Genomic DNA, 11746 nt, shown 5'->3' with positions numbered 1-11746 from the left:
ATTCCCCTTTTACCATTAATGATATGATTTGTAGTCACACAAATATATAAAAATTGTTTTAGATCATAAATTTTATAAGTCTTTTTTTTCTCAAACAGCGTAGGACGAAGAATGTATTTATTTTCATTTTAATTTGCATCACTTATTATCGAGCTAGCCAAATTAATTTTGGCCCTTCCATAGATATATCTCGAAAAGAAATGCATAAAAATCTAAAGTACGAGTACATGATATGTAAAGATCGAAACAAAAGGCCAAAAGGTAACTTTATGGAATGGAAATAGTGATGGGTTCAAAAAATAATTTGGAAATGCGATTCTGAATTGCAGAATTTTGAATTCCGTGTCCGTCTCCATGCTGGTACATGGTTTGTCCAGTTCTTGCAACATTTACTGCACATCCCATGAATTTTTCACAAAATAATGAATTATCATGTTGAGCTGTGTTTATCATTTTCCATGTCTCCTTTATCATTAAATTGATATGTTTTCTTGCCTCTTCTTCACTAGCGCCATTCTCTTTCACGTAACACTGAATTGATTTCGGAACATCACCTCTTTTCATTTCATTCTGAAATAAGTTGGCCAAATTATAGAATAGTTATAAAACATAGACGAGAAAATGACAAAATGGTCCTTAATGTATAGGGTTTGAATGATTTTGATCCTTCATATATATCAGTTTATCAAAATAGTCCTTGATGTATACAAAAAGATTATCATTTTAGTCCTTAGCCCTAAAACTAACCATAAAAATAAAAAGTACAATTAAATTTAACGGTGGGTCCTCTATATTAATACTCCACTTGGCAAACCCTTCTCCCCCAAATCTTCTCTCTTCACCCAATTCCTATGTACTAGACAAAGAAGAAGAAGCCATTTTTTTTATATTTTTTTTATGGTTAGTTTTAGGGTTAAGGACTAGAATGATCATATTTTTATATACATTAAGGATTATTTCGATAAGATCATATATATGAAGGATCAAAATAATTCAATCTCCATACTGATAGGATCATTTTGATCATTTTCTCAAACATAGACACTCGATCAAACTTGGTCATTGCTGGCGAATAAATACTCCAATTTTGAATATACATATTTAGACATCTCAACTCATTTTTTACCGTGTCAATTAATTAACCACTCCAACAGTCCAACTTATAAAAATGATCATTGTCACGTCAACATCTAGTATTCACAAGACACAATAAGAACGAGTTAGTGTTTAGTTGTTAGTCATTGATACCAAGTTGTAGTTTCTAGATCTGAATTCTCAAAATTAGAGTGTTTACTTGCTAGCTGAGACTAAATTTGAGTGTCTGTTCATTTTACATAGATATTTAAGATAGAAAAACGTACCGATGATGTGGCTAAGTCATCGGTAAGACGAATAATAGTAGCGGACCAACGAATTATGTCAGGGTACTTGTCTGAGAATACGTATTCCAATACCTCTTTGGTAATTGGATTTGTGACTAAGAAAAATGCATTCACTACCATCACTAGACTTCCAACTGAAATCCATGCATTTTCCATGTATTCATCCACACTTGGTGTATATCCATTGTAGTACCATCTTGCTTCTTGTAAATAAGCTTTGCATAAATCTGCCCACTAATTTTATATATATGCATGTCTCAAATATATAGTACTAAAAAATAAGAAATAAGGGAATAAATTCAAGTAGAAATATTTTTAATTACTGATTTTGTAAGGTAGGGCATGACGTTGATTCCTTGCTCTTTAAGAACTTCGTACGCAATTTCAGTGCTTGTGTTGAACAGTGCAAGATAACATAGTTTCATATAACATGGAAGCTCATCCATTGCTTTTATCTCCATTCTGAATGTAATCAGAAAAAAACTTAAAAACATTTCACGGTCAAATTTAAATTGTTTGACTCTCAAAATTCAAAATGTAACACGTAAATTGAGAAAGTTACTGACCTTTCAATAGCATGAGTGAAGATTTCTAATTCATCAAGAGTGCCATAAACATCATAAATGTCATCTATAACTGTAGCCATAGCAGTGACCTTTGTCAACATTATTCGACAGTATTCCTTCTTTTGAGGTTCAAACATCATGCCAGCTATCCATTGGAAAGCTTCCACAATTCTATCCCTTGTAAATGGTAATTTTTCTGCAAGCAATGACTTCTTCCACCACCTTACATGTATGGAAAAATTAATGCTATATAAGAAAACTGTGAACGTACTTAAATTAATGGAAAAATCTAAAATACAAGATCTCCAAAGACTTCTTACAAAACGTCTTTGTGACGTTAAAACAGGTGGTAAAATTAACCTATAAGAACATGAATCGCCGATGTCTAATTCTGCTCATCTAAGATTTTAGCTGATATGTAGCCGGAATTGATTCATGATGCCAAAATATATTTTGTTTAGTATAGTTAGATTAGATAAACCATATATTTTATTATAAGAAAACACAACAAAAGAAATTAAAACTTAAAAAGAGTTGGACGGACTGGATTATGACCCACTTTAGTTTATTTTGACCCAATACATTTCAGCCCAAATACCCACCACATGGCCTATTATCCAACACGCATGCACTCTACTTCTACTAGTAAAACATATTAACCCGGCCGGATTAATGTATCAGCGCATCAGATTAGTGTATCTCGCGCATCAGATTAGTGTATCATGTATAAAATGTGCATCAGATTAGTGTATCATGTATAAAATATTATGTATCTTACTTAACGATTAATGTATCTCGCGCATCAGATTAATGGATCAGCGCTTATATTATTGTATCCGTTTGAGGGATTTCTGTAATTATAAACTTATAAGGGACAAATGGTAATTTTGTCTTAAAAGTATGTGATTTATGTCCTTTGCCCATTATTAATTTAATTATTTTTAAATTACGGGGTTAATATACAGAAGTTAAACTTAGGTATCTCACCTTGATAGATTTCTTAAATCTTGTTGGTGCATTGCTTGCACAAAATTGAAATCCAACTTAGCAAGCTCGATCAGGAGAGGATTAGCATTTGGGATTTTTTCATAAATGTCAATGTACCACCTTGTCTCAACTCTTAGCATCATGCAATGCAAAGGAACTTCCAGGGCATGGCGCACTAGTTCCACTCTCCAATTCTCTTGATAATCACCATTTAAATTGTGCAAATAGTTTTTTAGATGTGACATCGCGAATGTATTAGCTGACTCCAATAAAGTAGAGGTTTCAGATTTTGTAGAGAGAAATGAAGCTTCATATAATTGTAACAATCCTTTTGTATCATTACAAAGACTTTGCTTAAAGTGACCTTGCTCATCCTTGAAATCGTTCAATATATCTAGAGAAGAAAAAAAAAACATTTGTAGAAATTTTATTGGTCGAGACATATATAGAAATGACCAAATATGAGAAGATTCATGAAATTAGTTTGGTAATTAGAAACAGGTAGCACACCTTGAGAGATATAAAATCCATGTTGTCTCAAGATCCTAAATTTCAAGGCAGTGTAATATAATGAATTTGCTGACATTGCTTCACTACTACTTTGATCATGTATGCTCCTCAATATTTGCATAATTTCATCTTTGAAGTGGTAACTCACTCCAAGCCTTTGTAAATTATCAATCAACTCCAACTTTTCTAATTCTTGTGATTCCTCATGAACCATCATCATCAAATTCTTTTTAGTTTCTTCCTTCAGCTCGTTAAATCGCTTCATATACTTCTCTCCCTACATAAAAAAAAATTACTACTTATATATACTCATTTAATTATTGAATACTGAATAACGTAACACAAGGATAAAGAAATTAAATGTACATACCACATAATGATTGTGTGTGGATTGAATATATTCATAATTCCACATGGTAGGCTCGTAATTCCCTGAACGCCTAATAGGATTAGTTATTCCATTTGAAGATGAAATTAGATTAGTGGAAATATTAGGAGAGTGATTAAGTGGCTGTCCAGTAGAGAGGCTGCAGGCTTTTGATACAAAGGCCTTTGGTGGGCTAAATGATGAAAAAGGGGTAGCTAAATATCTTGTGGAGAATATTGACATGGCTAAATTTTGCATCCCCCAATCGATTTTCTTCAATAATAAGTATTTAAATTGAAAATCTTTTAGATGATTGTGTATATATATCTCCAATTAAAATTAAAGTTCCATATATATAGGGGATATCAAAAGGCACGTTTTACATTCAATATTATTCTTATAATCTTAATCATTATAAAATAAAAAGAAAACATGTAAAATCAATACATAATTTCTGAGCTCTTGTCTACATCCATTCCCACAAGTCGATCACTATTCAATAGTCTTCTTTTTATTCGATCTTCAAGTCAAATTAAAAAATGAATAAAATAAGAACCGAAAATATAATAATTTAAATGGCTAATATAATCATTTCTCCAAAGTCTTACAATATTTCTATTTATAGGATTATGAAATGAATAATAAATAATGTCATGAATATGACTATTAATTATTTTAGAGGTTATGATAATAAAAAAAATTACGGGGTAATGAAAATAAAGACAATTAAATTTTGCATTAAAGAAAATTAAAAATAATTTTTTAGCAATTTGAAATTGAGCATTTAATATAAAATTTGCATTACATGAAACTCTTGTCAAATCCTTACAATAAAATTCAAGTAATATAAATTACGACTTAGATTTAAATTTAAAAAAATTTATACATTTTCTCCAATAATCTAGCGGGAGCCTATTAGAATGAAATTTGTTATGTTTATCAAATATCAAGGAGAAGATGAACTTTTCCCTTTTAACAAAAAAAAAAAAAAACACCTGCACTAAAATAATCAAATCTCATGTGACTAAAATATCTTAAAGCAATATATTAGCTATATAATACTATTTTATAAAGTTATAGAAAAGATTGTGATTCTTGGCCAAAAAGATGAGTAAACTCCACCTAGTTAATCCCTAGCTTTTGGGTCTAGGCTTAGACATAGAATAAAACAAGTGTTTATAGATTCGTTAACTTATAAATTATGCATATATACTTGATAGATTGGAAATGTTCAGAGGCATTGAGGAAAGGAAAAATATTGAAGAAGTAGTTTGCTTGACTTCGGATCTTCGGTGGAGGTAGGCTATGGTTTATTCTATGTGATAGATAGACTCTATAGTGATTGATATGCATTGAGTGATATTGTGAAGTTCTCTATGTACTTAATTGTGTGGTTTGTGATTGGTTAATTTGAAATCCCGAGATCGTGAAATTTATAATCTTGAACCTTCTCTATCGAAGTGATGCCTTGAATAAAGAAGGTTTGATGAAATATTGTTAATGCAGTCAAAAGTGGTGATAATAAATGATAAATTAACTGTATTATTGGATCGGAGTGTCACGTTTCTACACGGTATTATTGGATCGGAGTGTCACGTTCCGACACAGTATTATTGGATCGGGGTGTCACGTTCCGACACGGTAACAATAAAGAGGAAAACCTATTGAATTAACTGAATGTACTCAATCTCAAAGAACCGATTTCCCAAACGAGCGTGGTGTGGAGGAATGAGTCCTCGTGTGTGTGCTTGATATTGTAATTGATTTTGTACTTGCTTCCGTTGTCACTTATTCATGTTGTTTGTTGCTTATCACCTGTTAAGTGCTATAGTTGAATTTATACTATTACTTTATGCATACTAGTTACTAGTTTGAGTCGGCCGATGATATCTACTCAGTACATGTTGCCTTGTACTGAGACCTACTTGTGTTTTTCTTTGTATTTCTTTTGTGGAGTGCATCAAGTGTACCAACGACTTCAACTCGCCCTTAGCTCTAGCCAGTCTCTAGCATATCAGGTTCCAGGGTAAGCTACTCATTCAAGCTCATGTTGGATTCTCTTGGTCATGGCATGATGTCCTTAGTTTTTGGACATAAACTATTTTATTCATTTATTTTGGTGTCTTTAATACTCTTAGACTTAGTATTTGAAGATTAGATGTCCTTGATGTGATGACTTTTAGGTTTTGGGAATAACATATACTAGACTTCAATGGATTTGTGTTTCGTACACTAATAAGATTTAAGCTTCCGCATTATGGTTAGTATTTTGTAAGTTAAATGATTAATATATGTTGGGGTTTGAATTTCTTGGTTTGCCCACCTAGAAGGTTAAGACCATCTCCTACCCATCTCTATTTTACTCTCCATTCTCTATATTTGGAGAGTAAAATAGAGAATGGGTTCTCCAACCACTCTCTATTCTTCTATAAAGAGGTGAATAGTAGTTCTCAAAATTTGGAGAACTACTATTCACCTCTCTATTTTACTTTTTGATTATTATAATATTATTTCTATTATATTATTATCATTTGTAATTATTTTCTAATGTAACATAACATTTAAAAATATATTATCAACAAGTTATTACTTCTGCCCAAATTAATAATTTTTCTATTATATTTTTTAAAAGAAATAGTCACTTTAAATATATTATTTATATTATATAAGATTATTAATTATGTCTCTAATATTTGTAATTATTTTCTAAGTAATATAACATCTAAAACATTATTGATAAGTATACTACTTTCATCCCGAATTAACAATTTTTCTAATTTAATTTTAAAATTTTTTGTTGTCATTTAAATATGTAATTTAGATTATAATTATTTTTCATTATGAAGTATGCACAAAAATTACATGATAATTCAAACAATCTACTTTTATGTTATATTGATAAATTATTAAACTACACTTTTTAAAGAGCATGCAAAATTTTTGATGCAATAGTTCAAATGGAATAGGGGAAGTAAATTAGTACACGAAATAATTGGACACAAGATGAAATTGTTAATTTAAATAATCTTTAGCTACACATAAAAAATAAGGACACAAAATGCTTATTTTGAACTCCGTACGTAATACATTAATAGAACATTCATGAGTAGAGGTGTGCAAAAACCGAACCAACCAATAAAAGTGTTATTGGTTTATTGTTATTAGGTTAACGATTTTTTAATGTTTTTATAAAAAAAATTATTGGGTTATCGGTTCGGTATTGGTTTTTAATATTGGGTTATTGGCTAAACCGATAACCCATTAAGACTAGTAATTTACTACTTTTACTTGTACATAAATATTAATATTAATCTTAATACCTTAGTAGTTACTATCTTTGTCCTTTAGCCTTCAATTCACACTTCACAATGGCTTTGAGTTCACAATTTCACATTATAAAAAACGTTAAAATCTAAAGTAAGAACCATATTCCTCTTAATTTCTCTTTGTGTTACACTTGTATAGTTCTTTTCATCTTTGTTATTATTGTTTCTATTTTATGAGCATTATTGTAAAGTTACAGTATTATGTTTTCGCATCAAATTTATTAGAAAAGTCATATATTTGTTTTATAAATATTTTCTTATTGCTTAAACGGAAAATCGAACCATTAAGGACTAAAACCGATAAAAAATATATTATGGTTTGGTTATTGGTTTAACATATTTAAAAACCAAAAATTGATAAATCGAACTGATAATACATAAAACAGAATCGACCGATGCACACCCCTATTCATGAGAGTAACCTAATAGTCTTAAAAGTTGAGTATTTATGTAAAATTTAAAATAAATTTTACGATAATACAATATTTATGATGCAATTATATTTCATCAATGAGTTCATTTTTATTTGAATTGTTCGTTAATATGTATTATATATAATATTTATTGCAATTTATGTTATTTAGAAATTTAGAATAAAATATAATTTTATATTAATGAAGAATTTGAAAAAAAATAAAATTTTGTATTACGTAAAGATTATAGAGTGATTATTTGCAAAGAGAAGAAATGATTTTTATTATGAAATAAGAAAATAAGAATGAAATATAAATAATAATATAATATTGAGGAGAGGGAAAAAGATTTCTTTTTAGAGAGTAAAATAGAGAATTGAGTTGGTTGGAGTTGATTGTCTGAAAATATAGAGAACTCTATATTTTGAGAGTAAAATAGAGGATTGGATTGGAGATGCCCTAAGTGTGGTGTCACTCATGACTTGTTTTGGGTCGTGACAATTTATAGGAGATAATATGGAGTATAGTGAACATGACTATTAATAAGAATTAGGAGTTATGATTATCAAAAGTCATTGGAGTAATGAAAATAAACACAATTAAAGTTTTTATATTAAAGAATATGAATAAATTGAGTAGTGATTGACACATTCATTTTTGTACAATAATAATAAATAAATAAATTTGAAAAAATAGTAAAAAAAAAATTTTGAGAAAAAGAATAAATAAGATCCTTGGCCAAAGAGAGTGTCCCATCACTTTTCTTTATCTAATTTTATATAGATATATACAGAGACGGATCTATTAAGGGGTGTGGGGGTGCCACACCACCCCCGAACTTCGATGGAAACTCTATATATACATAAGTATATATATATAATATTTATATTTATATAAAGCGTGTCACCCACAGAATAAAATTGGTTTGTGGTGCCACGGTAGGAGGGCAACTTTAGAAGGCTGATGTTGCGGGTTCGAATCCCATTTGTACCTATTTTCTTGAGAAAGACGTTTTTTTAAGAAAAAAGAAATTGCTGCACACATTTTTTTAAATGCTAGATTTTCTTAATTAGGTATGAAGATTTAGTATAGATGTGATATTAGATTGTGATTAGTAAAATATATCGACCAACCGACATAGAGAGTACTATGATTCGCTAAAGGAACGTTTCGTGCTTGCAGAGTAACAACCAAATTAATTAATTAAAACAAATCGAATTTATCTTTAATTTATTTCTAGAGAAACTGTTTTGATTTGATGTTTCACCAATATGCATCAGCTACAAAAAGAGAGCATTGGCAAGATATTGTGCAAATCTTATTTGATGCTGACAGCACAATAATTTAATGTAAATGAGATACTAATTGATCTTGCAAATGCTCTTTTTTTTTTATGACCAACTTGGTAAAAAAAAATAAAAAAATAGGAGTAATTAAAATTGCTAACGTCCTCCACAACACTTCTCCCAAATTATCTCCTTTGATAATCCGTGCAAAAAAAAAATTAAATTTGAGTTGAAAGTATCTAATAAGTTTGTCTCGTTTTAACTGGATTTGTCTAAACTCAGTTAAACGGTCCACATCGACAAGACTGACACAAGAGTGACACCGATACATTTGCAACGCCCAAGCCTGCTAGCAGAGGCGGATCCAAGATTCAAAGTTTATGGGTGCCATATTGCCTTTAAATAGACGTATTCATTAAATTGGTCAAATATTTAACCTATTTTCCCCTTGTAAATAGCAACTTGGAGTTGTTGTTCGGCTATTCATCTTTTCAGTTTATAATGACAAATGAATCTGACAACTTGGCGCAAGAATTTTTTTTTCCAATAGTATCCTCTATAATAGCACTTGGTGAATTTTCATATTTTAAATACACTCAATAATGACATAGTTAATTATTTATATGTAATAGACTTAAATAAAGTGGTTGAATTTTTTTCACATGCATAATTTTAGTAACAAAAACGAAGTCTTATATTAATGTTTTGACTCACAACAATAAAAATCTTTAAAGACCAACAAAATCATATGAGATTTCAATATAATTTTCATGTTGTTCTTTAATGTAACATGGGTTTTATTTTGTAATTTTAGTTCTCGATAAGATTTAAATTATCATAATCTAAACTATTTCTTTTTTCATATGCATTCAAATAATTTAAATAATAGAATAAAGCGTGAGAGAAACTCGACTTCAAGTTTAAAAAATTTTGACAAAAAAAAAAAAAGAAAATTTTGGAGGAGATGATCTAAAGCAAATCTTAGTCATTATTATGGTTATACATTATTTCATTAAGAACAAAAAGAGAATGATTTATCTCTTTTATTCTCCAACAAAATATAATTCAACTTTAGCTATAGAATTTGGCATGAACTAAAAACAGCATAGTTGGGAGTTGGGACTACCACGCAAAATGTGAAAATAACAACCTTTTAAACTTTGGCTACTATCACGTTTTCCTGATTTATTTTGTTTAAAAAGATTTTAATCAGTAGATAAGTTGTCATTCATAATAGATACAATTAATTTCTAATCTAACTATCTTATTTTGATAATTCCACAATAAGTGATGTCCACAAGACAAGACAGAAGATAAGGTTTACGTGGTTGAGCAACATTTGTCAACTCCAAAAATAGTTCTATTGTTAGTTAGAAAGAAGAATGGCGATGGGATGATGTAAATTTAATTAGGCTCAATTATTTCCAATTGAAAATGAATATGCTGAAAAAACGTTGTACAATTGAACATAATTTAATCCGTGGTAGTAGGCGCTTGTTATGCAGATCAATTTTGAAATCAAAATAGTGAAAAAACTATTTTCACAGATGTTTTTGCAGCCTTTGTTAACATGAAATTCCCACAAATTGGTGAACTTTTGTGTGTGAGGATCATTCTGCAATTGCGAAAAGCTTATAACAATAATAATATAGTAAACCTCAGACATTTATTGTCAATCAGCAAGTTGTTCATGAAATTATATATAGTTACACTTTTACTCGGACAAACCTACCGATGATAGTGTTGATGTTGCTGTTGGTTTCGTTAAGGAATGTTGAAAATCAGACTACAGCTAGCCTGGTCAGGAGATGGAGTGTTGCAGTCACGACAAGACTTTTCTTCATTACTATCCACTTTTGAGGCAGCGGTTATGCATGATCAACAAAGTTCACCAGAAGAATTTAATTAGACAAGTAGTCATTCCTGCAAAAATACTCGATGATCCACATATATATATACTTGAAACTAATAAACTGTACCTGTGTAATAATGTTGAAAAGTTTTTTTCCTCATTTACTAGGTACTGCCTTGCCATGTTTCGGCTTATAAGATAGACAGAAGAGGATACTACTACATCTTCTTCTCGTATATTCATCAAAATCTTATTCCCAAGGAATTACGAGGTTTGCTATCAACTTCTTCACATCCATTGGACTTGGTGGAATAACTCAAAACCTGCAAGACTATCTGAAGAACATGCCAAGGCTTATCTTATCCTTCAGCAAGTCAAGCGTGTTTCCAGATCAGATGAATTAGATGATGAAGAGGAATATGTTTTTTTTTGGAGGTTAAATGTGAAAACTGAGAACTAAAGTTATACTAAGCCATTGTGATTGCACTCAAGTCACAACCACAAAGCAACCTAGCAATACGTATACACAAATAACTATAACCAAGTCAAATTAGCAATAATTTATTCATCATCTACATTTGAAGGATCTAGAGAACCATAAGCAGGTCAAGCATAAAATATGAGCTACACTATTGAAAGATAAACAAAACAAAAATACACATATTATCTCTGTATAGATAGTGCTGGACAAAAAGATGGATGAATGAACATTAATTGTTGAGACACAAGGTTTATTTACGCTTGTACCTATATCCTTCGGAATCCATTTCAAACAAAAAAATGCTGTACATGCAGGTCTCATGAAAGGTCTATTCTGACTCGGCGAAACAATTATGCCGATCTGTTTCCCTACAAAGGGCTCTTCGCTGATCCTGTTTCTAGTTTTAAATCAGTTGCTTCAGTGCAAAGCTTGGTATAAAAAATTAAAGGGTTAGTTGTTGATGCATTTTGTCATTATTATTAGCATCCAGCTTGATGATAAGATCTGGCTACAGATCTTTAAATTGCAGAAACTAAAAACGCATGCAAACTAATTTACCAAATTTCATTATTATGG

At 30.2% G+C, this 11746-nt stretch overlaps 1 protein-coding gene across 1 annotated transcript; it reads right to left on the bottom strand.

Annotated features, from left to right (window-relative positions):
- Positions 1 to 267: 267 nt before the first annotated feature.
- Positions 268 to 4088, bottom strand: LOC125816289 ((-)-camphene/tricyclene synthase, chloroplastic). Its single transcript, XM_049495877.1, has 7 exons — positions 3816 to 4088; positions 3446 to 3722; positions 2936 to 3329; positions 1949 to 2170; positions 1706 to 1844; positions 1362 to 1616; positions 268 to 570 (listed from the first exon to the last, which is right to left on the bottom strand). The coding sequence occupies exons 1-7, from the start codon at positions 4068 to 4070 to the stop codon at positions 268 to 270; spliced, it is 1845 nt and encodes a 614-aa protein (XP_049351834.1). The 5' UTR covers positions 4071 to 4088.
- Between the last annotated feature and the right edge of the window lie 7658 nt (positions 4089 to 11746).

This window comes from Solanum verrucosum, unplaced genomic scaffold (assembly GCF_900185275.1).
Source record: "Solanum verrucosum unplaced genomic scaffold, falcon-dt-bn FXZP01000261.1, whole genome shotgun sequence".
Taxonomy (NCBI): domain Eukaryota; kingdom Viridiplantae; phylum Streptophyta; class Magnoliopsida; order Solanales; family Solanaceae; genus Solanum; species Solanum verrucosum.
Note: the sequence above shows the minus strand (reverse complement) of the source record. Positions and strands in the feature narration are given on the sequence as shown.

Excerpts from the sequence above, each read along its gene's own strand:
- LOC125816289 (XM_049495877.1), bottom strand. The coding sequence starts at position 4,070 with ATGCAAAATTTAGCCATGTCAATATTCTCCACAAGATATTTAGCTACC. Across the intron at positions 3,330-3,445 it reads TGGATTTTATATCTCTCAAG|ATATATTGAACGATTTCAAG; the intron begins GTGTGCTACCTG and ends TTTCTTCTCTAG. Across the intron at positions 1,845-1,948 it reads TTCACTCATGCTATTGAAAG|AATGGAGATAAAAGCAATGG; the intron begins GTCAGTAACTTT and ends GATTACATTCAG.